At 48.3% G+C, this 26,465-nt stretch overlaps 1 protein-coding gene across 1 annotated transcript in view; it reads right to left on the reverse strand.

Moving 5' to 3' along the window:
- Positions 1–21,433, reverse strand: part of LOC141154964 (cytochrome P450 2G1-like) — a 105,551-nt gene extending 84,118 nt beyond the window's left edge. Inside the window, exon 1 of the mRNA XM_073641544.1 lies at positions 21,201–21,433. Within this exon, the coding sequence (XP_073497645.1) occupies positions 21,201–21,380 (180 nt within the window). The 5' untranslated portion in view covers positions 21,381–21,433. The remainder of the gene's footprint in view (positions 1–21,200) is intronic.
- Between the last annotated feature and the right edge of the window lie 5,032 nt (positions 21,434–26,465).

Below are 26,465 nucleotides of genomic sequence, written 5' to 3' on the forward strand. Positions count from 1 at the left end.
GGAGTGTGGGATGAAACTGGAGAACTCGGAGGAAACCCACGAGAACATGGGGAGAACATACAAACTTCTGTCAGATGTTGTCCTTGGTGGGACTTGAACCCAGGACCCCAGCGCTAATAGATTACAATGCTAACTTTATTTATTCCTTTTAGTGCTCACTCACAAGAACGCATTCATCGGACGAGTGCTATCTGATGAAAATGAAAAAAACTATACACTAGCGCCCTGAAGATAAGGATAGACTAAATGAGAGGAAGCTGCAGACAGATACACAGATACTGTGTGAAAATCTGTGACGGGAAACCAAAAGAATGATATAAAAGATAATCTGTCGCGCTACTCACTATGTATAAGAGTGGTAGTAGTTGGATGGAGAGAGAATTTATTGACTTGACTACAATTGTTCATAAATGTCCATGGTAGAACAAAATAGAAGGAACAAAATATGAATAAAGAGGAAGTAAGACAAAATCTATATATATAATCGTCTTATCCCATTTGTCTGTCTTTCTGTCTGTCTGTCTGTCTGTCCAGGAAATCCCGCGTCACTGATTGGTCCGGCAGCGGCCAATCAGCGACGCGAGATTTCAGAAAAAAGATTGCGGCCGTTAGCGGCTCATCTGCGGGACGGAGCTCAGCGGCGATGCAGCCAGGAGATGACTGGCGCGAGGCGCTCATCTCCCGGCCGGTACCAGCAGAAGGACCCTGACCGCCAGCGCCGCTGACCTCCATACGGCTAGGGTGTCAAGGGAGGACCGGGGAGCGGCGCTGCGGGTCGGGATACTTCTGCTGCGAGCGCCCGCTCATCTCACGGCTTCTCGCAGCGGAAGTAGCCGCACAGGCAGCGGCACTAACATCCATGCGGCTAGGGTGTCAAGGGAGTACCGGGGAGCGGCGCTGCAGGTCGGGATACTTCTGCTGCGAGAAGCCGCTCATCTCCCGGTCCTCACCAATACGATTCGTTGATTGGTCGCGGTCTCCGCCCGCGATCAATCAGTGATCTTGCCGCAAAAGTTAAACACCGCTGTGCTGATTGGTCGCGGCCTCTGCCCGCGACCAATCACCGATTTGGGCGCCACATTTAAATAGCGGCTGCGACCAATCACCGATCTTGGCGCCACATTTAAACACTGCTGTGCTGATTGGTCGCGGACGCTGCCCGTGACCAATTAGCGATTTTGGCGCCAAATTTAAACAACGCTCTGCTGATTGGATGCGGCTGCCAGCCGCGACTAATCAGCGAGATTGGCGCCAAATTTAAACAACGCTCTGCTGATTGGTCGCGGCTGCCAGCTGCAACCAATCAGCGAGATTGGCGCCAAATTTAAACAATGCTCGGATGATTGGTCGCGGACTCCAGCCGCGACCAATCAGCGAGATTGGCGCCAAATTTAAACAACGCTCTGCTGATTGGTCACGGATGCCAGCCGACCGCGACCAATCAGCGAGATTAGCGCAAAATTTAAACAACGCTCTGTTGATTGGTTGTGGCCGCCAGCCGACCGCGACCAGTGAGCGAGATTGGCGCCTAATTTAAACAACGCTCTGATCTTCCAACGGCAAGTGTGAACGGAGGACCGAGGAGCGGCGCTGCCGGTCGGGATGCTTCTGCTGCGAGCAGCCGCTCATCTCCCAGCTGCTCACAGCGGAAGTGCCCGCACAGGCAGCGCCGCTTCCCGGTCCTCAGTAATACGACGCTGATTGGTTGCGGCCACCGGTATGGGCGGCAAATTTAAACCCCGCTCTGCTGACTGGTCGCGGTGGCCGGCCGCGACCAATCAGCAGTATTGCCGCAAAATGTAAACAACGCTCTGCTGATTGGTCGCGGCAGGCAGTCACGACCAATCATCGAGATTGGCGCCAAATTTAAACAATGCTCTGCTGATTGGTCGCGGATGCCAGACGCGACCAATCAGCGATATGGGCGGCAAATTTAAACCCCGCTCTGCTGATTGGTCGCGGTCGCCGGCCGCGACCAATCAGCAGTATTGGCGTTGAATTTAAACCCCGCTCTGCTGATTGGTCGCGACCGCCGGGCACCACCAATCAGCGATTTTGGCGCCAAATTTAAACCCCGCTCTGCTGATTGGTTGCGGTTGCCGGCTGCGACCAATCAGCAGTATTGGCGCCAAATTTAAACACCGCTCTGCTGATTAGTCGCGGTCGCCGGCCGCGACCAATCAGCAATATTGGCGCCAAATTTAAACACCACTCTGCTGATTGGTTGCAGTCGCCGGCCGCGACCAATCAGCAGTATTAGCGCCAAATTTAAACCTCGCTCTGCTGATTAGTCGCAACCACCGGCCGTAACCAATCAGCGATATTGGCGCCAAATTTAAACACATGAACTCGGCTCATCTGGATGCCGTCACAGCCAGACACTGAGGAGCACAAGCATGCCTGCGCTTCTCAGCGTCTGCCGCATGGCAAGCTGGATGGCAGCGTTCTGCTGCGGTCCAGCCTGTCATGTGAATGTAGCAGAGCTGAAGCTGTCGTGGGAACCATGGAAAGGTAAGGATGATGTTGCTTTATTATTTTACTTTTATTGCAGGAGATCGTTGGCTTCAGCTGGAATGGGCGTGATGGTAAGTATGGTTTAATTTAGAACAATAAAGAATTGTGTCTTTATTTCAATTAAAGGACTTTATTCTGGGTGTTTGTGTTTTTTTGTAACTTTGACTATGGGGTTAGTAATGGGGGTGTCTTATAGAAGCCTCTCCATTACTAACCTGGGCTTGATGTCAGCTGGCATTATAAGCTGACATCAACCCCAACCCTATTACCCCACTGCCACCGCTACAGGGCAGTGGGAAGAGCGAGGCTAAGTGCCAGAATTGGCGCATCCTATGGATGCGCCATTTCTGGGGCGGCTGACGGCTGGTGTTTCTAGCCTTGGAGGGGGCCAATATTCATGGCACCCTTCCTGGGCTATTAATAACAGCCCCCAGCTGTCTGCCTAGCCTTTGCTAGCTATTAAAATAGGGGGGACCCCACGTCATTTTTTTGGGGGTCCCCCATTTTAATAGCTAGTAGAGGCTAGGTATTCAGCTGGGGGCTGATATTAGTAGCCTGGGAAGCTCCGTGGGTATTACCCCCTTCCCAGGCTTCAAACATCTGCCCCAGCCGTCTGCTTAACCTCCGCTAGAGACTAAAATTACGGGGAACTTAACGCCAATTTTTTTTTTAATAAATCCTTTATTTTAACACTAAATGACAAGTACAGTAATCAACACTATCACTGTTCTTCTTATAAATGTGACTGACATGTTTATATCTATCTAATCTATGTGTGATGCTCTATTCTTTCTGTTATAAATTGTCGGGTACCGATGCTGAATTGCCGGCCGGCTTTTTTAAAGAGACGGTGCATGAAAACACTAATATTTTTTTAAATAAATCCTTTAACACTAAATGACAAGTACAGTAATCAACACTGTCACTGTACTTCTTATATATGTGACTGACATGTTTCTATCTATCTAATCTATGTGTGATGCTCTATTCCTTCTTGTCTAAATTGTCGGGTACCGGTGTATGCCGCTGCTGAAATGCCGGCCGGCTTTTTTAAAGAGAGTGTCTTCGGAGCAGTTTGTCAGCTTTTGGACACCTTTGAAGGTGTTTTCTATGCGTTTTTATGTGTTTTTGTTTGCCTGCCATTGGTTTTAACGGTGTTCTAAGGTGTTCGACGGTGTTCTAAGGTGTTCGACGAACAGTTCCTCGAACATCCCGGTGTTCGACGAACCTAACCGAACCCGAACACTACGGGGGTGGCTCAACACTATTAAGCACTTTACTCACTTTATTATTATTTTTTAATTTGTCACCTTATTTATATATATTTTTTCACTCTCAATCACTTGATTCATGTGTTTTTCCCAGTAAAGATGTCTTTACTGTGACACTTTTGCTTGGGTTTCACGTTTTCACTATTCCTCTTTTTTCCAGTTGGGTCCTATGTGTGTCTTTATATCACATTTTTCTTGATGTGTGGTGAATGTCATCATTTAGCTATTTGGAGGATGTATGGGATATATATGGATAGGGACAGATGAATGGTGTGCTATGCATGTTTACTATTGGTATTATTTTGTTCAATGTCTGTCTTGTGGATAATAATCTTATTTCTCCATGTTCTACTCATATTGATCTTTTTACAAAAAATATTCCCTTTAATTGGGATAATTCCTTGCTCATTAGTAAATAGGCTTTTATTTTATTTTCAACTGACCTGTGATATATAACCTTTGTAGATCTCACCTGCTCTGCTATGCTTCTTGGTGACGCAGACAATCTCTTTTTCCTGCCCATTTCACCTGCTTTTTTGAGCCTTCTCGCTTCCCTCATGATGTTCCATCTCAGGCAGCCAAGCACTCTGTTTTGCTGCTGGCGTCCTGCTTGTCCGCACAATGCGCTCTCCCGGCAGCACGCCAACTCTGTCCCATGTGGCTTCTGTCATGTGTGGGTGGATCAGCGTGTTGCTTGGGCGCTGCATCCAGAGACCAGCGGTGTGGCAACATGCGGGGAGCGCAATCTGCTGCTGATGTCCTGATTACTCACAGCCGATTGGCTGTGTACTGTAGGGATTGTACTCACTCAGGTGCGATGTGAGACAAACAGGAGGCATGTTCTTTTAAATGTCCAGAAAGGTTTATTTGGAAAAAAGGCAAACAAACAGCCTTTAGGACAGGCAAAAACAAAGAAAACCGTTCGTTTAGCAAAGACTCGGGTAAACCGGACCTGTGGCACCCCTGCGGGTTCAGTTACCATAGAGGTACTGCACCTCACCCAGAGGTGTGGTACCCACTCCCAGGTAAGGAAGGAACACAACCCGGGACCCACACACCTGCATCCAGCACTAGACCACTCCAGACCAGCAGACGGGGCAAGATGCACTTGGCCACGGCTGAGCCCTGTCCCTGGCTGGAGGGGGGGGAACCAAAGGAGAGGGAACCATGTAGTGGGTGCAGGTGGAGGAATCAGTAAAGAGGAGCACCCTATCAGAGGGTATAAGAAGAAGGGGAACCTACTAGAAGGGGTTCAGTCAGGGCTGTAAGCCCAAGAGGGAGGTCCTGCTTGTGATAGGTCCAGACAGGAGGGGGCTCAGAGTAAGGGGCCCGGAAGAAGGAAGAAGAGACACAGGGGGTCTCAGGGGCATGGGAGCGCAGACGCTCTCCGTGGGATCCGCATCCACCCGACCGCCGTCGAGTGAGGGACCAGGCCGCAGAAGGGGACCGGCCCCAGGCTAGTGGAGAACAACCAGGCTAAGCTAGCCAACCAGAGGCTGCAGCATTTTCAAGGTGTTGCAGCTGAAATCCACAATTACATTGCCAAAAAGGTGGCCACATAGGGTCCATCGGACTGAGAGAAAGTCGCCCGACAAGGCCCGAGGCCACTAGCTTGGGACACTGATTGTGAGGTGCAGGGCAGGGGGGCGAAAGCCAGGGGAAGAGGGCGAAAGCCAGCGCAGGGAGATGGCCAGAGAAGCACATAAGAAGGAGATCCCGACTAAGTGTACCTGAACTGCCTGGGAGTTGGCTGGATCCCTTACTTGGAGAACACAGGACAATGTGGGCAGTTAATAACCGGCTGCAGTGATAGCCTGGAACTGCCTAAGAACTGTGAGTAAAGCCTGAAGACTGCACCCCACTGTGTCCTTGATTTACTGCTGCGTCACCGGCCCTCCACTACCTTGTCCCTGCCAACAACATCTACCTCATCAAATCCTATATACTGGCCTGGGGCTTAGCTCTGCCTGTGGAGAGCTGCACTATCTCTGCTGCGTCATCATCAGCCCCAGTGGATCTGCACCGCAGCGGCGGCCCCCTATAGCCGCATAACACGGATGGCGTCACGAACATTATCCCCAAATCTTTATTGCCCCAATTGGCTCTTCACTTTATTTTATTGACTGCCCTGGGCCATGGACCGGGTCACAGCCACCGTGACAACCCCAATAGAAAGGGACCGGCCCGGCTACCGAGTACCCCACGACCCAGGGGGCGCATCACTAGCACACAGCTCAGTCTACAGACAAGCCCACACAGGAGGCCTTCTCCCTCCAAACACTGACTATGTGCCAAACAGCAGTCTCCATTAAATAGGCTGTTAACCACACCCAGAGGTGAGGTATGTGGGCAGCTAGACCCGCCCATTTCTTCACAGATACCTGTAACCCTGTCCCAGGTGCACCAAGTAGTCCTCTTAGTGCTTACATACACTAGAGAAACACTCCGGGTTACATCACAGAGACCAGCCATCTCTGTGATACCTCCCATCGACTATGCGACCATCAGCCACCTTACAGTACCTATACAAAAGACCACAACTCCTCTCATACTGCATCCTCTCTGAAGAAGCTATCGTGCAAAACGCGCGTAAGTGGGGGGAGTCTTGGTAACTATTGTCCTGCTTTCCATCTCATGTGCTTTACTGTTACCTGCCTTGACTTAATGGATACTTACCACTCTCTATTCTTTACTGAGTAGTTCAATATAATATCATTTGATGTTTTGTGGTTGGAATTATCCTCTGATCAATGCAGTGCATTCACCACTGACTGAAGTGCAAGGTGCACGCTAGATGGATATTTTCATTTGTTATATTCTGCTGGTATACTACATGATTCCACTAGAGGAAGCTAAAGACTAGGAAAACCTATACCACACACTTGATTATCCATATGTGATGTACAAGTGATATATTTGCATGGAGCACTTTACAATAACCCATATCTGGGAATTTACTAAATAGTGATCTTCATTTGTCTGCTTTATTCTGCTGGTATAGTGCATGGTGTCACTAGAGAGAGCTAAAGACTAAGAAATCCTATTCCACATAATTGAATGTCCATATGTGATGTACAAGTGATATATTTCCACGGAGCACTTTATAATAACCCATATCTGGGAATTTAGTATATAGTGGCCTTTACACATTAATTTTATTACATCGGCAATACTGATGTGGTACTATACTTTTCGATGTGGAGTGTGACAGGATCTATATTATACTCACAATAGCATTTTCTTTACTATGACTTGTTTTTTGGCAGTGTTCTCATTTTTGTATTTTATTAATGTTTTAATATGTATGTCATTGGTATATGTGTTTAATAAAAATATATTTTTTATGAATGTGTTTTACTACCTTTTCTCATTTGTCTTCATATTGGAGGTTCTCTTTTGGCTAATAAGACGACTCGTTAAAGGGTCAATTGTGACTTGTAGGATGGCGGCTTCCAATAGGTGGCACTATAGATTTCAAGTCCTCTCTCTAGCTGAAGGGTCAAATTGCATAATCCATTCATAATAATTTATAACAATTCTGATAGAAGTGTTTTTAGAAAATTGATTAGGAATACATGAAACAAACCTATTTAAAAAAAATAAATAAAACAATTAATAAACATTTACGGTAATCTACAGATTCCTTGAAAAATACAAAAAAATAATAATCCTGATGAAAAAGTCATTAAAATTGGGTGCACCCGCAGTAAATGTTATTTCTGCACCCCAAGTAAAAGTTATCTCAAAAAATAATTATGATAGATTTCCAAAATGAAATGCTAACTAACGTATAAAGCAAGTTACTCAGTGGTGTATGCCTGGAGCTGTTGACGGGTAACACTTGGAGGCAGGTTGCGGGAAGAAGAGCTATGTCCGTAGAGCCAGTAGGGTGCGCAGGAGTAGGCTAAGGAGGAAGCTGCATCTGTAGAGCCAGGGACGCTCCGGACAGTAGCGTCCCTGGATACCAGGCAGAAGATGGATGACAGAGCTGGAAGAGACGTGTGATGTCATGGTGTGTGGAGTCCGGTAGTGACCAAAATCCGAACCAACACATTTTAGGAATACTCTGTTCCTCTCCATCAGAGTCAGGGTGATGTTTTATCGGATAGCACTCAGACCAATGTTATACTATGGGGCAGTGTAGATCTGTATTTGTTTTCTCATGCTGAGTGGCTCCGTAAATTGGATCAAGAGCACCCATTCAAGTCACTGGATGCATGTAAAATACTGGACTGCGCTCGAATGTCATCCGACTTCAGTTTGATTTATGTAGACACAGACAATGGATAAATTAAGTTCTCCTTCTTTTCTGCACCTGTGATATGATTCTCCAATGCAAGAGAATTGGTTCACAGTAAGATTACACTCTGCTCAAAATCTGACATTGTTTGAGCTAAGTGTCATTAGTATAATTTGATGGCTATTTAAACTCCTGGGAGTCTGACTTCCACTGCCAGTCAATTAGTTTTGCTACCTGGCTTGTGCTATTTATTTCTTGTGTTATTTTCCTGATTTCTTCTGTTTCTGACCCCGCCGTGAATTTTGATCATCCTCTTGCTTTGTGATTCTGTTCCTTACAGGACTTCTCGGCTTTGACCCTACTTGGGAACCTTCCTGCTTCTGGTTCACTCCTCCGGTCAGCAGCCCTTTCGTGGAAGCAATTCACTGGACCCTGTTGTAAGAGCAGATCTCTGTACAGGGGTTAAAGGGTGAAAGTTGGGGTTCCTCTGGAATCTGCCCGACTGAGCCTCGTATGCCAAGTCTGTCCGTTGTAGCCTTTTTATGCGTGTGGCCTCTGATAGATGTGACATAAGGACTCTAAAGCCCCCAACTTCAGGGAACACCCTCAACATGATCAGGAACACCTCCACTCACCCAGTTTTGTTTTTGACTGTGCAAGGCCACACTTCTCTTAGGTTAGTGTGAATTTCCTTGTCCAGAACTTTATTGCTGGCATTCTTTGCACCTCTTGTGATTACAAGACCCACACAACATCATGACATTGTGGAGCTTGAGTAATCACAAGAGGCGTCTAGGATGCATTTGAGTGCCGGTCAAGGAAGTTCACACTGTTCTGGTCTGGCTGCCAAGGAATACTGATGTGGATGCCAGACTACGGTCCTGCAAATCATTTTGCTTATGTGTAGAAATATTTATCATATTGTTGTATACTGATAACAGTAGTTAAAAAACATGCCCTAAATTCTGCTTCTATGACTCACAGAGGTTATGCACACAGATCCTTTTCGTACTGGAGCCATTCAACATCTATAGAAGTGCATAAGGCCTCTATTATATTTTTTTATTTCTTCAGTTCTATACATAGTATATAAAGTTGTTCTTTTTATTGAAATTCCTAGAAATAATGCCCAAAAATATTTTGTGTGGTACAAGGGAGGTCATAACTTTAGTTGAACATTATACTTGGGTCACAAATGTCTTACTGGCAGTTAATATGAGGGTAAATATCTTACCTGTATAAGGCAGTGTGCCAACGATGAGTCCAGAAAAGTGGATGGGATTTATAGAAATCTCATGCCCACTGTGCTTCTTTTCTCTCAGTGTAAAGTGACCTGTGGTGCATGTTTCAAATCCCCAAATTGCCAATTTCTCTTGCAATTACACTGAGTTTTATGTGCAGATTTTTCCCATAGGCTACATAGGGTAGTAAGGAGGTGGACAAATGAGAAGATTAACAAAGTTAATACCTAGCAGAGGGTCTGCAAGCAAACACCCCCATCTGTTGGTCAAAGATGATAGGAAAAGGGAAAGCAGAGAGAATTGCATCAGCAGGAAGTGAAGAGTGAAGTGTATGTTTGCTTGGGTAAGAGATTGGAGGAGACACCAGGTCAGATGATAGCTGTTTTGCAGCTAGAAATTAGCAAAGCCACATGAGGGCAGTGAAGGAGAGTAGTCGACGCCTCAACCTGTAACAGGACGGAGTCACAGTACAGGTACCTTGGCTTATAGCCACCATTATGAGTGAACAGGCCCTAGTGATGCTTGTATCTATTATAAATGTTTAGTGCCTTGTAGGATAAGGTGTATTTGTTATATCTGCTTCAGCCTCGTTGTCACGTAGCGACAAGGAACTGGGGGGAACCTATATGATCCCTCGAACTGGGGGCGCCGTAGTCTATCTCTGTTGCCCAGATTACTCCTGAAGGTGGAAAAGCTAGGTTCTCGTACTGATCTATGTTCCTAACTTAACCCTTATCTGATCCCTCCCCCACCCAAGGAGGTGAGTGGCTGAAGTGTATGGGTAAACACTAACCAGACAAACAGAGTTAACAGACAGGGATAAGAGAACACTACTGTAACACAGGGTACTTTAGATGCAGCGACACAGAAACACAGAGCAGCCAATACAGGGTTAATAAACAGGGGAAGTTTATGATAACAGGGTCAATCTCCACGCAGGGAGTAACACGGGAAAATATGGGGGAAAAACAAGGGAAAAGCAGGTCAAAGTCTATCACTGACAGTTCACAGTTTAACTGGATGTAGCATTTTCAAACTGGTTATAATCAATAGTTTTTTTTCACTTAGCTGACTCTCGCTCCTCACAAGGCAGATGTACGCTGATGCCGGTGTTGATTTTTCTGGCGTCCCCGCCCAAACAATGCTCTGTCTTCTGGCGGCAGCGGGCGGTCTCCGGTTTTACCCGCTGAGCCCCTAGTCCATAACACGGCACCTCACGTGCCTGGCTCCACCGACCCTGCGTCTCTTCTCTAGTCGGCCTGACTCCTCCGGCCCACTGCACTTGGCTCTTGCTGCCAGTCCTGGAGCCAGGAGCCTGGACCCTCTCATGCTGCTCTGCTGAGCCAGATCCAGCTCCGCTTTCCCGCGCAAAACGCACTTGTCTCTTCCTCTCTCCAGTCACACCAGGAGTTCCCCTGTCACCTGACCTCCCAGCTCTCTCTCTCGACACACTCCCTGCTTTCCTGTCACATGACTCCTCTGCTTGCAGTCTGTCTTCCCCCTGCAACAAGAGGTACGGCCCAGGCAGTTCCGTATCCCTTGCTCTGAAGGCTCTCACACCCTGGTCTTCCCCCTTACACTCCCGCTCTCCTTTAACTCGCCATTCCACGGGCGAGAGTTCCTTCTTCAAACGTTCACATTCTTGTACTTCCTGGACGATAAGGTACCATATGAATTGATCTTGTTCGTAACGATGAGGAGGCACTCCTGCATTGTCCGTTATGACAGGCGTAACTCAGTTTGACTGATGGGAGGGTGCAGGGTCATTCAGATTTCCAATCTCCGCCTGCCCGGTGGCTTCAACCGATGTTGTTCCCTCTCCGCCTGCACTGGGGACTGCAGGTAATCGAGTGCTGGGGCTCAGAGATAGAATCAACAACTCTTCTTCGTCCACATCATGGCTTGGGGAAACTGTGACAGGTCCCTCTCTAGAAGCAGGTGATTCTTTTCCACCCTCGTCATCTTTAGACAGACAGGGTCGCAGCATACTACGATGAACTACTCTGGTAGGGGCTCCTTCAGCCCCCTCGGGTTGAACTTCATACACAGGTCCTTCAGCGCCAATCCTGCGCTTCACTCGGTGCGGGGTCCGTTCCCACCGCCTACTCAATTTGCCCTGGGGCCGTCTGTCCCGAGCCAACACCCACTCCCCGGGCCTCAGAGCTGTCCCTTGAAGAGGCAATGTCTCATGATGTTTGAGTTCCTGAAACTTTTGTTGTACCAACCGTCGGAAGGTCTGCAGTCGATGCCGATGTTCTCGGACCCAGGAAAACACCCCCGTCCATGAGTAGTCCTCCTCGGGCTCCAGCTCTAACTCGATGATCTCTCGCCCCTTTTGTCCGAACAGCAAGGTGTAAGGAGTGAACCCCGTCATACTATGCACTCGGTTGTTGTAGACCCACACCAGCTCGGCCACAAACTGTGGCCATCGTACCTTCCGATCTTCCTACAACGTGCGGAGCATTTGGATCATTGTCCGATTAGAGAGTTCACAGTCCCCATTTCCTTGAGAGTGGTAAGGAGTAGTCTGTAACTTCTCAATCTTGTACAACCGGTGCAGCTCTTCCATCACCTGGCCTTGGAAGCAGGCGCCTTAATCGGAATGAATCCTCTTTGGGCAGCCGTACACCCGAATGAAGTCTGGGCAGATGGCCTGCGCAGCTGACTCGGCTGTCTGGTCTCTGGTCGCAAACTTGGTGAAGTGGTCTGTCATTACCAGGCAATGTTCATACCCGAGATGCGCCGGTCCAACAGTCAAATAGTCGATCATCAGCACCTCCAAGGGGGCAGAAGTCACAATAGTTTGTATGGGGACCCGCTGGTCCGGGGGCTTTACCAGATCACAGCTCCGACATCTTCGACAAGTGTCTTCTATTGTTGCTCACAGTCGGGGATGATACACCAGCCTCTGCAACCACTGAAATGTCTTCTCTGGTCCGAAGTGAGCCCCTCGTTCATGAGCCTCCTTAGCCACTACTCGGACCAACTTCTCTGGGATCACCACTTGCTAGGTGGTCCTGAACTCTCGCAGTAGCTGCACCCATCGGTACAGCAGCCCGTCTTGCAAACACAGTCTCTCCCATTGTCCCAGCATTTTTAGTGCTCCCGAGGACAGGGTACTCCTCTCTTCTCGACGGGGGGCTTGCCGCAAAGCCACCCATTGACGTAATTGAGCAACTTTTCTGTCAGTCTGTTGAAGTCGGATCCAGTCATCTCTTGGCCGTCCTAGCACTAGTTCTTCCGACGTCTCTCCGATCTGTCCCTGCGCCAAAGCCAGCGGTCCCACGAAACTTCGGAAGCTAGGGGTCTCATCTGCCTCCAAATCTTCATCGCAGTCATGATTAGGCCGTTCATATGTCACTCTGGAGAGGGCGTCGGCGTGAGCATTCTCTGCCTTAGGCCGGTAGGCGATCTTATACCGGTACCTGGCCATGCGGGCCACCCACCGCTGCTCCAGGGCCCCCAATTTCGCTTTCTCCAGGTGGGCCAGCGGGTTGTTATCTGTTCTCACCGGTACTTTGGACCCGGACAAATACTCCGCAAACTTCTCGGTCATAGCCCAAACCAGAGCCAGCAACTCTAATTTGAAAGAGCTATAATTATCTGGGTTCCTCTCGGAGTCGTGAAGGGGGCGGCTGGCGTACGCAATCACGCGCTCTTTCCCCTCCTGTACTTGGGATAACACGGCTCCCAGACCATGTAGGCTCCCATCAGTGTGGAGTATGAAGGGTTGGGAGAAATCTGCATAGGCAAGTATTGGGGCCTCAGTCAGGGCCATTTTTAGGGCACGGAAGGCCTCTTCCTGGCTGCTTCCCCACCAAATCGCCTGCTTCTTGGAGCCCGCCGGCACTCCCTTAAGTAGCTCCAGCAATGGGTTGGCTATGCAGGTGAAGTTCTTCACAAATCTTCGGTAGTACCCGGCAAGTCCCAGGAAGGCCCGAACGTCCTTCACTGTCTTCGGGGTAGTCCACTCCTGTACAGCGGCCACCTTTTCCTGGGTGGGCCTGACTCTTTCACCGGACACAGTATGACTGAGATATTTGATCTGTTTGCGGAACAGGTGGCACTTCTGGGGCTTCACCTTTAGACCATGACTCTGTAGGCGACTCAGTACTTGCTCCAGTCGCTGGAGGTGCTCCTCGAAGGTGGCGGCATAGACAATTATGTCGTCAAGGTAAATCAGTGTCGCCTCGAAGTTAAAATCGTCCAGGCACCTCTCCATCAAACCCTGGAACGTCCCGGGGGCATTAGTCAGGCCAAAGGGCATCAGATTGAACTCGCACAGTCCCATGGGTAATATGAACGCCATCTTCCCACGGTCGTGTTCGGCCACAGGCACCTGCCAGTACCCACTGGCCAGATCCAAGGAGGAGAAGTATCTTGCCTTCCCTAAGGCCGATAGGGACTCTTCGATTCGGGGTAGTGGGTAAAAGTCCCATACTGTACAGGCATTCAGTCGTCTATAGTCCACACAGAACCGCAGGGTCCCATCTTTCTTCCGGACCAGGACAATCGGGGCTGCCCACGGACTCTGACTCTCCCATATCACACCATTCTGTAACATATGGGCTAGCATCTCCTTAACCTCTTTATACATCTGGGGAGGTATCTGCCGGTATCTCTCCCACACTGGGGCAGCACTCTTAGTAGGAATCTCATGGGTAATGGCTTCGGCGCAACCAAAATCATTCTCATGGTGAGCAAAGACTTCCTGGTACCGCTCCAGCACATCCTCAACCTGCTGCAACTGTCGAGGTGTAAGTCCCGTCAATTCAGCCCGCATTCGTTCTAGGATTCTTCGTCCCCCCTTCGCACTAGCCCAGTGGGGTTGCGGCAGCACGGTGACCGCCAGAGTCCAGGGGTCTCCTCATACAGCAGACAGCTGTACCACATCAGGTCACACCAACTTCTCTGGCATTCCCAGAATCTGGGCTATTTCCGCCCTGGGATGGAGTGTGAGATCATCTTCGCCCAGATTAACACACCGCACTATAACATTGCCACCCTGGATGGTAGCCAGTGTACGAGCCACCAAGAGTCCGGGGGGTACTTTGTCCATCGATGTTGGTTCTATCTGAACTTCGACCACCTCAAGAGGTGTGCAGGCCCGTGCGGGTAATGTGAGTACAGTTTGTTTACGCGGTAAGGTGAGCGCCGTAGCTGCTGGCACTATTATTTTCCCCAGGATCTTCCCTTCACTCGACGTCTCCTGAGCCTGGGCAGCTCGGATTAGTTGTTGAAAGACCATCCTTTGGGGAGTTCGAGGGTCCCACTAGTCTAGAGGAATCTCCTTCGGCTCACTAAGCAGGATTTGCCTGATCTCTTTCAGCACATTCATTCCGAGGGTCACCGGGGGTCCACTTCCGATTCCCCCTACGACCAGGACGACTCCTTTTTTCCCCACATCTTTTCCACACACTCGTATCTTCAGCCACACCACCCCTGCGACCGGGATTGGTAATTGATTAGCTGCCGTGAGTCTAATTACTGGTCCCCATTCAGGCAGCGCTATCTCTGGAAATCGCTGTTGAAAGTCGGCTTCTGTCATCGTAGTCACCTGGGATCCCGTGTCAACCAGGCAGTGAACTGCTCGACCGCTTATTTCGGCCCAGGCAGTCGGGCTGCTGGAAACTAGGTCCTTGGGACTTCCTCTTTTTCTTTCCCCTTCCTCAGGCTCCATGCTGTGTACCCCGAACATGGAGCCCACTAGTTTAACGGCTGTCGCGACAGGGGCCGCCCTCGGCTAGCACAGCCCCTTGGGTAAGGTCCTGCGCCTCCACACTTCCAGCAGGTCGTGTCTCTGTCTGTGTAGGGCTGCCTCCATCCTCTATGGAACTCTCCTGCAGGGGGGGTCCTGAATTCAATTCTTTCCATAACTGGGGCAATTGATCTGGGTATCTCTGGTGTCGGGGCAGGGGTCTTCTTGAGACTGGACCATTCATCCCGCATCTCCTGTATCTCCTTCCGCATCTCTCGAGCCCATTCCGGTTCAGCTGCAGGTGGGGTGGGTACCTCATTACTCCGGACCATCCTTGCCAGGGCCGTCACCCCCATCTCCTGCTCTCTCACACGTGCCTCCGCCTCCACTTCTAGAAAAGTCATATGTGGGTTGGCGCGCAGGCGCTCCCACAAGGCCTGCTTCAGCTGCACATCCCTGAGGCCTGCCACAAACTGGACCCTTAAGATCACGTCAGGGGGGCCCATTCCCAAATTCCCCATGTCGCCTTTTCTAGTGATATAGGCATGCACCCTCTGTAAGGCATTAACATACTGCGTCACAGTCTCCCCCTCCTGCTGCACTTGGTGAAACAGTCGTATCCTCATCTCTCCTACATTGGTGGGATCCCCATGCATCTCCTCCAGTATCCAAACCACTTTTTCTACAGTATCCCAGTCATGGGGAGGGCGGTACATCACGGACTGTCGGGCCTCGCCGTCCAGGGCCAGTAAGGCTATTTCGGCTGGCATAGCTGGGGTCATCGGATGCATACGTAACATACTCCTAACTCTCTCAACCCTGTCCCACAGCATCATATTATCCCCGGTGAACTTTGGGAGATTGCTGAGCATGGCCCCCAGTGGCAAGCTAGATCTAGGGGCTCCCAGGATGGACTGATGGAGTTGGCCCATTGAAAAATAACATGGGTAAAATCATAGAGGGCGATGAGGGTAAAGCAAACCTACTCAATAGCTTCTTCTCCACTGTTTTCACAAAAGAAAACAATTTATCGGAGGAAATGCAGAGTGATAAAGTAAACCCTCCGCTAAATATCACCCACCTAACCCAGGAGGAAGTTCAGAAACGCCTAAATAATATCAAAATAGACAAGTCACCAGGCCCAGATGGCATACACCCACGGGTACTAAAAGAATTAAGTAATGTGATAGACAGACCGCTGTATCTTATATTCGAGCACTCTTTATGGACAGGGACTGTCCCACTAGACTGGCGAAAAGCAAATGTGGTACCAATATTCAAAAAGGGGTCTAAAAGTGACCCTGGGAACTATAGACCATTAAGCTTAACGTCTGTTGTGGGTAAATTGTTTGAAAGATTTCTTAGAGATGCTATTGTAGAATATCTTAATGATAATAACTGTCTAACTCCATATCAACATGGATTCATGAGGGATCACTCCTGCCAAACAAACCTGATCGCCTTCTACGAGGAGGTGAGCTCACAGCTGGACCGGGGAGAGTCAGTGGATGTTGTATACCTTGACTTCTCCAAAGCGTTTGATACCGTGCCACACAAAAGGTTGGTATATAAAATGAGAATGCTTGGTCTGGGGGATAATGTGTGCAAGTGGGTAAATAGCTGGCTGAGTGATAGAAAGCAGAGAGTGGTTATTAATGGAGTAAGCTCAGGGTGTGTCAGGGTTACTAGCGGGGTGCCTCAAGGGTCTGTCTTGGGCCCTATATTACTTAATATATTTATTAATGATCTAGTGGAAGGGTTGCATAGTAAAATAGCAATATTTGCAGATGATACTAAACTTTGTAAAGTAGTTAATACAGATGAGGATAGGGCACAGCTACAGGAGGATTTAGATAAATTGGGGAGTTGGGCGAAAAAATGGCAAATGGGGTTCAATGCCGATAAATGTAAGGTCAGGCACATGGGAAAGAAAAACAGCAGTCACCCATACATATTAAATGGGAAACCGTTGGGGAAATCTGACATGGAGAAGGACCTGGGCGTCTTGGTTAACAGCAAATTAAATTGGAGTGCCCAGTGTCAGGCAGCAGCTGCGAAGGCAAATAGAGTCATGGCATGCATCAGAAGAGGAATAGGGGCATATGATGAGAACATTGTTCTTCCTCTGTATAAAGCGCTGGTAAGGCCGCACTTAGAATATCGTGCACAGTTCTGGGCTCCGGTGCTCAGGAAAGACATATTGGAGCTAGAGAGGGTACAAAGGAGGGCGACTAAGGTAATAAAGGGAATGGAGGGACTAAAGTACCCAGAGAGGTTGTCAAAATTAGGCCTATTTACATTGGAAAAGAGAAGGCTTAGGGGAGACCTCATAAACATGTATAAATACATCAGGGGGCAGTACAGAGATCTCTCCCATGACCTGTTTATACCAAGGATGGTGACAAAGACGAGGGGGCACACAATGCGTCTGGAGGAAAGGAGGTTCCTGCACCAGCATAGAAGGGGATTCTTTATGGTCAGAGCCGTGAGACTCTGGAACTCTCTGGGAGAGGAAGTGGTGATGTCCAACTCACTTAATGAGTTCAAGAGAGGCCTGGACGCCTTTCTTGAGAACAATAAAATTGCATCTTATGCTTAGTGATAGTTAATTAATCCAGGGATTTAATCTGACTGCCAGATTTGAGTCGGGAAGTGAATTTTTCCTCAATGATGTAAATTGGCCTATACCGCATGGTTTTTTTTGCCTTCCCCTGAATCAACGCTGCGGAACAGCTGCAGTGCACAAGAAATAGGCTGAACTGGATGGACGCTTGTCTTTTTTCGGCCTTATAAACTATGTAACTATGTATGTAACTCTGTTCTGCAGTGTCTGTGTCTAACGACTGCATCCTGCCGATTACGCCAAATGTAACACGGGTACTTTAGATTCAGCGACACAGAAACACAGAGCAGCCAATACAGGGTTAATAAACAGGGGAAGTTTATGATAACAGGGTCAATCTCCAAGCAGGGAGCAACAGGGGAAAATATGGGGGAAAAACAAGGGAAAAGCAGGTCAAAGTCTATCACTGACAGTTCACAGTTTAACTGGATGTAGCAGAGTCAAACCGGTTATAATCAATAGTTTTTTTTCACTTAGCTGACTCTCACTCCTCCCAAGGCAGATGCACGCTGATGCCGGTGTTGATTTTTCAGGCGTCCCCGCCCAAACAATGCTTTGTCTTCTGGCGGCAGCGGGTGGTCTCCGGTTTTACCCGCTGAGCCCATAGTCCATAACACGGCACCTCACGTGCCCGGCTCCACCGACCCTGCATCTCTTCTCTAGTCAGCCTGACTCCTCCGGTCCACTGCACTCGGCTCTTGCTGCCAGTCCTGGAGCCAGGATCCTGGACCCTCTCACGCTGCTCTGCTGAGCCGGATCCAGCTATGCCTTCCCGCGCAAAACGTACTCATCTCTTCCTCTCTCCAGTCACACCAGGAGTTCCCCTGTCACCTGACCTCCCAGCTCTCTCTCGACACACTCCCTGCTTCCCTGTCACATGACTCCTCTGCTTGCAGTCTGTCTTCACCCTGCAACAAGAGGTACGGCCCCGGCTGTTCCGCATCCCTTGCTCTGAAAGCACTCACACCCCGGTGTTCTCCCTTACACTACAATCATACAAATATACTCACAAAACAACAGAGTGGGAAACAGAGGAGCTATAGGAAGGAGAAATCAAATGAGAGAGGATAAGGATGAACACGCAAACATACTCCAAGCAGCAGTTTCCAGAAAAAGTCTCCAACTGCCAACTTCAAACACAAAACTTTCTTCTTCACCTCAAAACCAGAAGTAGAACTCTCACTGGCAACTCCCAAGTGCCAATGGTGAGCATATATTCCAGAGGGGAGTGGCCAACACAGAACAGCTGGGACAATTAAGGATGGAAAGCTCTAGGAGATGAACTGAACTGATTAATCCTTGCCATGACAGCATGGAAACCTGAACTGTTTAATAGGATGGTGAAGCAGTTCTAACAAAGACGGGAGTTTGTGTAACCAGCCGCTGAAATCTTCTGCATCCTCTCTGCTGCGGTATCTCCGTGACACTCAAGAAGTGTCTTATGTTTAAATTGTAAAATATTCTATTGCACTCTAATCTGCTAACCTCGATTACTTTTGTATCGGAAACATCCAAATTGTTGTAATAAATAATCCTTACCACCGTATTTTCATCTTCTGCGCTGTTGCAGCCTAAGCGCCTGTTTACAAATGTTCACGTGTTTTTTCAGCATTGTTTTGCTGCATTTTTATGCAAATTTATCTGTACCAGCAAAAACTATGAGATTTCAGAAATCTCATACACACAATTGCTTTTTTTTCCTGACTGAATTGGAAAACTGCAGCATGTCCAATTCTTTTAGCTCTTTTATAGCGTTTTTTCACCATAGAAAGCAATGAGGAAATGCAAAAACACTGCAAAAAATGCAACTATGCATTTTCCTGTGTTTTTGGTGAATAAAACTGACTTTATTAAACATACTAGATGGTGACCCGATTCTAACGCATCAGGTATTCTAGAATATGTATGCGGCCGACCGGGCGCGACTAATCAGCAAAGCAGTGTTTAAATGGGTTATGCACTACTTTAAATTAACCCCCCAATGTATCCCCCCGAGGCCCCTAATGAATTTTGTAATTATGTCATGTTGTCAATACTGCTTGTGACAACATCGCTGACCATGCACAGCCAGCACGTAATTCCCCTGGCTGCAGCCGGCTCTTGCTTCCGCTTACATCATGACAGGAGTCTCCTGTTCCGCATACCACGGTGAATGACGGGCTGTGGGCGGGGTTATCCCCCATCGTGTCACACCCAGCATCCACCGCGAGCTCTGTCAATGAATGCGCGTGAGGTGGATGCCGGGTGTGACGGGATGGGGTATAACCCTGCCCACAGCCCATCACTCACCATGGAACGCGAAACAGTAGACCCCTTGGCTGCAGCCACAAATAGCGAACCGTGTTAGTGAGGACCGGGGAGCGGCGCTGCCTGTGCGGGTACTTCCGCTGCGAGCAGCCGGGAGATGACCGGATAGCGCCGGTCATCTCCTGGCTGCATCGCCGCTGACCTCCATGCGGCTACCATCAGGAGATCAGCAGCTAGGGCCGCTGATCTCCCGACGGCAAGTGTCAAGGGAGGACCGGGGAGCGAGGCCGCCGGTCGGGGTACTTCTGCTGCGAGCAGCCGGGAGATGACCTGCTAGCACCGATCATCTCCCGGCTGCGTCGCAGTTGATCTCCCGACGGTGGCCTGTGTGTTTCAAATCCAGCGCCAATTCGCGGAAAGGCGGCGCCAGTCGCTGATTGGTCGCGGCCGCCTGGCCGCGACCAATCAGAGAAGCGGTGATTTAAATTTCGCGCCAATATCGCTGATTGGTCGCACCCGCCCGGCAGCAACCAATCAATCAGCAAAGTGTGTTTCAAATCCGGCGCCAATTCGCGGCCGGACTGCACTCGTTGCTGATTGGTGGCGGCCGCCGGCCATCTCCCTGCTGCATCGCTGCTGACCTCCATCCTGCAGATGAGCCGCTAACGGCCGCCATCTTGTTCTGAAATCCCGCGTCGCTGATTGGCCGCGGCCGGAGCAATCAGCGACGCGGGATTTCCTGGACAGACAGACAGACGGGATAAGCTGATTATATAGTAGATACTATAGGCAAATTACACATATAATCTGCACCACAAAAAAAGAAGCAAAAAAGCAACAAAGCAACAAAAACACAGCAAAAATGCAGCAAAACCTGCTTTTTGTAAGTAGCTTTTTTACTGCCAAGAGACAGGGTGTTGTCTTTAGTAAAAAAGCAACAGAAAAGCAACGTGTGAGTTTGAACATGGCTGTACAATTACTTTAGCTGTGAAATGCGTTTCCACAGTGAAATCACTTTAAAAACACATCTAATGTGTACATGACTATATCAATAAAGTTTTGTCAAAGCAAAAATACCAGAAAGTATCGAAAACAAAGCAGCTTTATTTATAACATGACATACTAAAAAGAGACAAAAAAAACACATTCTCAAAAAACACGATAAAAATTTATATAAAAAAGACACTCAAAATTGCAATGAAAAAGCGCAATTAGCTTACTTAACAGGTGCAAAAAATCTGCAAAATCAAAAACTCACCAAATACTGGGAATGTAACCTAAGATTACAGGTGCGACGATGCAAGCCAAACCATCGCTTCTATAAAGTTTTATATATTCGGACAATGCATAAAAGTGAATTACAGACCTGGTTTAAAGATTTTACCAATTCTCCGTGCTTTATATGCAAGATACTTCCAATAATTGGGAGTGGCATCGGTCCAGGGGGTAAATTTCGATGTCTGTACATTTTATCCCACGTTGAGTAGATGAACATACAGGAAACCAGCAGGACCAGGATCAGAGTCGCCAACAATGTGATGTCCATGTTGCAGGTTGGCGGCACTAACAATAGTATGATTAGCTGTTCTTACCAGTGTATATGTATCAGAAGTTTCTGGACTTGTGCCACTTGCTGATTGTACGGTATCATAGTTCAGTTTGCATCCTTTTGAGAAGACTTGCCAGAGACTTCCTTAGGCTGAGTTCACACGATGCGTATTTCATGCGTTTCCGCGGCGTTTTTGCAGTTGCGTAAACGCCGCGGAAACGCATGAAAAACGCATGGTAGAAGGGCAGCAATGTTCCCCAATTGAAATCCGCATGTGCTGTGCCCATGATGCGGATTTTTCCGCAGCGTTAACGCTGCGGTCAAAAATCCGCAGCATGTCAATTAATTTTGCGGAAACGCGGCGATTTCGCCGCCATTGACTTGCATTAGAACGCGCCAATTCCGCAAGACAGCATTTGTACTTGCGTTATTGGCGCGTTCTAATGTGCGGATGGTACCCGGGTGTGGAGGAGAGGAGAGTCTCATCCACACCCAGGTACCATTAAAAAAGCTGTAAAAGAAGAATAAAATAAAAAATATATATATACTTACCATCTGTCGGCCCGCACAGCGCTCCCGCTTGGTTCCCGGCACTTGCAGTGAGTTGTAGGACCTGCGGTGACGTCAGAGTCATGTGACGGGTCACGTGACGCTGACGTCGGCAGGTCTTTCAATTCAAAGTTGCCGGCGAGGGAGAACAGATTGAGCAGGACAGCGCGGGCCATCGGAGGTAAGTATATACACTCTCTCGGTTCACACTGTATAAATCCATGCTGTTTGCATGGATTTATATAGTGTGACCTAGTTATCAAGCACTTTCCAGGTGATGCTAACATCGCCTGGAAAGCGCTTGTCAATCTGCATGCGGAAACGCATGTGAATCTGCATGTGGATCCGCATGTATTCTGCAGGAAAAACGCATGCACAATCTGCATGCGTTTTTTCTGCCAGGGAGATGCAGAAATGATGCAGAAATTTTCTGCTTCATTTCTGCATCGTGTGCACATACCCTTAAAGTTCATGGAACAGTCAATGAAACTTCTTAAGACAGACATTCAAGTTCACTTGAGCATCTAGTTACTGTATCAATATGATTTTTCCTTGCATAAAAGAATTAAGTAATGCACATACTGCTTGGCAATGGACCTACATTTGGCTGGGTGCCTACTGAAGGGTAGGTCTATTTACACTTTGTGTACTTCAAAAATATTCTGATCGTTGGTATGCAGAATTTCGTATCCAGGTTTACAGCTTTGTCATAGTTAGACTTCAGTATGATTTGCTAGGTTGCTATATGAAAACGAAAAGTGATTGAAAACAACTCGCCCCAGAGGTCTGAAATTAATTTATTGGTCAGGTCTGAGATCTGATATTAATATATGGATTGGCTTGGGGTCTTGGGTTCATTAAAGAAGCACTCCACCTCCTCCCATCAAAATTTTTATCCTCTTAATACATTGTAGTGATCATATTGATGCGCCCCCGGGGCCGTGGGGTACTCGGTGCCGGGCCGGTCATTGCTAAGGGAGATGTCACAGTGGCGGTGACCCGGTCCATGACCCAGGGCGGTCAGTAAAAAGGGGAATTTTATAGTTTTTATGTACAAAATTCGTGACGCCACCTGTGGTATGCGGCTAAAGTGAGCCGCCGCTGCGGAGCAGGTCCTCTGGAGCTGATGTTAGTGCAGCAAAGCTGGTGTGGCTCTCCACAGGTGGAGCTTAGCTCCAGGGCAGGGTAGATGTTATAGGTGGTGCTGGGCGTTGTAGTGCAGGGGTGATGGCGCGGATAATAATCACAGAGACAGTGGGGTGCAGTCTTCCGAGTTTACTCACAGTTATTAAGTTCCTCAGGTTACAGGTTCCGGACTACAACCTCCCACGTCATGCTGCGTTCACCAGGCAGGGGTTCAGCAATCCCTCAGGTACTTCAAGAGTGCCTGACAGGACCCCTTTCATGTGCCTTCCTCAGTCGTCTTCCTGCATTGGCTCTCGCCCTCCTGCCCTGCACCTCACAATCAGTGTCCCAATCTGGTAGCCTCGGGTCTTGTCGGGCGACCTGCAGTCCCCTGGACCCTCTGTGGCTACCTTTTCAGCAATTTAATTGTGGTTGTGGCCACTGCACTTTGCCAGTACAGGAGCCTCCGGTTCATAGTTGAGCCTTGTAGTTCTCCACTAGTTTAGGGGCCGGTCCCCTCTGCGGCTCAATCCCTCCTTCGCCAGGCAGATTCGGGCGTACGGGTGGCCACCGGAACTTCCCGTACCCCTGGGATCCCTTCTGTTCCTGGAGCCTTTCTCCTGCTTCCTCTCCTCTCTCAGTCCTGGGCCTCTCGGGCTAGGCCCGCCTCCCGAGCAGAGCTCCTGCAGAGCCTCTGCTCCTTTCACTTCTCCTCCTCTGACTGATCTGACTGAGCTCAGTTCCCAAGATGGTTCCCCTTTTTATACAGCTTCCTTTCATGCTCCCCTAATCTGCTTCCTTCACCCACACCCACCACATGGTTCCCCCTCACTTGGTTCCCCTCCATTCCAGCCAGGGACCAGGGACTGTGCTCTCCCCTAGGAGCAATCTCGCCCTGCCCTACTGAAGTGGATGTGTTGAATGCATGTGTTAGGGTCCCGGGCAGCACTCTATCCTTACCCGAGAGTGGGATACCACACCTCTGGGTGAGATGCAGTACCTCTGTGGTGACTGAACCCTCAGGGGCGCCACATACCCCCTTGGTAAATCACAACACGTCCGCGGGCTGGAACAGAGTAAAAACAGAGTATATTACAGACATGCAAATTTTTAGATGCATCATATATAAGATCATAAACATAATATTTTTTCCCTTTATGGGAGGCACTTTTCCTTGAACGTTACTGGTTACGTTTTTATGAAAACATTATAAGACCTTTTAAAGAACACTTTTATTTACACTTATAAAACATTTCTCACATAAAACATTTTTCATATAAATAATTTTTCAACAGGTTACAGCACGATCTGTAACCGGGTGTCCATTTTCTTTATCAAGGTGCAAACTAGCAAACATGAGCACGAGGGACCCGCTCGAAAACCCTCAACGTAGGCCCTGGGCGTGGCTGCAGGGCATAGATGATCCAGGTGTTCGACCACGTCTTCGGCCACGCCAAACGGGTTTGTGTTCTGGGGTCATTTGTTATTACATAAAACCAATAAGGGGCACTTTAAGAAGTGCAATTATATACAGTGGAAAGTTTTTAGGGAGATCACCGTCCTCTACCTTAATGTCTTTATACCCTTACCGGGTAACTAAATGAACAAAACTTTCTGTACCTTTCCAGATAACTTATGTACAGTTCAGTTCTTCTACTACTGTGCTGTTCCCTTAATATCTTTTTCATATAGTTCAATCTACTGTTCCATTGTCACCTGTTCATGCTTGTCTGCTGCCACCTGCTGACCAGAAGCTTTGTGTCACTCCCTCGCTCCTCCCTTTACATTTTTTCTAGAACGTGGGAGTGTCCTGCAACTTTGTGTACTACCTCACTTCCTGGCATCCATTTTTTACTCCAGCCACCATCGTGAGAGGCACACATCTCCCTTTGGGCTGCAGAAAGCAAAGTCTTTTGACCAGCAGCAGCTTTCGTAGCTCAGTAGCGGCTCCAGGGGTGAACACCCACAAGAGTATTACAGTACTGGCTACTTGTATCATCTGCACTGTATCGTCTCACTGTCTTCGGGTATGTTCAAATAAACCACCTCTGATTCATCTCTCTGCGTCCACGTTTGACTCCATCCACCTGGAGCCGCACTCGGTCCTGTCTGCCTCGCTTCAAGGATAAGAAGGTAACACTTCTCACATCATAATTTTACTGCGCACCTTCAATCGCCTTAAGTGGGGACAGAACAGTCAAAAGATTGCTTTATGCCCAGCAAAAACTAGTGCCTAGTCATTATCTGGCTACTTACTCCCTAATAATCCAGCACCTCACTCTGGAATCTGCCCAGCAACAGCGCTTGCCTGGGTAAGCCTAAGAGGAAGTCCTCACATCTGTGCCAGAGGTTTCCCTCCGTCCATACCCTGCTATAAACTTGCAGTATATTATACCACATCACTGTTGATCCCGGGACCAAAAGACAAACAAAAACCCACATTTTTCTACAAAACACCTTAGAAATCTTATCAGGGCGCCTTAACAAAGCTGCACCGCGATTTCCAGCCCCCAATTCAAACGTTTAGTTTCTTAAAGAGACAGCACACCTTAAACCAAAATGGCCGAAAAAGACCTTGCACAGTTCCCCACTGCTGAAACAGAGCAAATACAACCCGATAATGTCAACGATGAAGAGCAGGAAGTAGAAACCACGCTCCCAGCAGATCAAGTTGTTCGACATAGACGCTATGTCAAACCAACAATAAAGGCTATTGAGAACTATCGCAATACAAAATATGAACTATGTGACAACCTTGAAGATCTATGGGGACGGGTATCTTGCCACATGTCAAAACTTCAATCCTCTTCAGGCGACACTGCAAACTTACAAGCTACCATTGAACGACTGAACACAGCTCAAGAAAAATACCAGAGGCTGTTTACGAGATACACTACCTTTCTTACTAGCTCCAATCTTGACGAAGCCCTTTCAGATCTGAGCAAGGCAGAATTGGTATACAGGGAAAGAGACGCCAAGGTACAAAATTTCAAAGATGAAGCAGAATACTGTATTTCTCACCAGCAAGAAATTAGATCTCACAGAACAACCTCATCTAGACACTCCTCTCGGTCGTCAAGAGCATCAACCTCAAGAAGCTTAGCCTTGAGTGACCGAATTCTAGAGGCCCGCATAAGAACAGAGCAATCCAAGGTGACACGTTCCTTCACAGAAAGAGAAGCAGAAGCAGAGATCAAGAGAGCTGAAGCAGAGACTAAGAGGGTAGAAGCAGAGACTAAGAGGGTAGAAGCAGAGAATAAGAGGGCAGAAGCGGAGGCTCGGATAAAGGTTCTTCATTCACAAATGGAAGAGGAAGTTGCGTTAGCTGAAGTGAAGCTACTCGAGTAAGCGTTGAGTCAAGGCCCCGATCCAGTTTGCTCTCCACCACAGGAAATAGACTATCCGGTT

Source organism: Phyllobates terribilis, unplaced genomic scaffold (genome assembly GCF_046119375.1).
Source record: "Phyllobates terribilis strain yellow unplaced genomic scaffold, ASM4611937v1 Scaffold_7__3_contigs__length_470593459, whole genome shotgun sequence".
Taxonomy (NCBI): Eukaryota; Metazoa; Chordata; class Amphibia; order Anura; family Dendrobatidae; genus Phyllobates; species Phyllobates terribilis.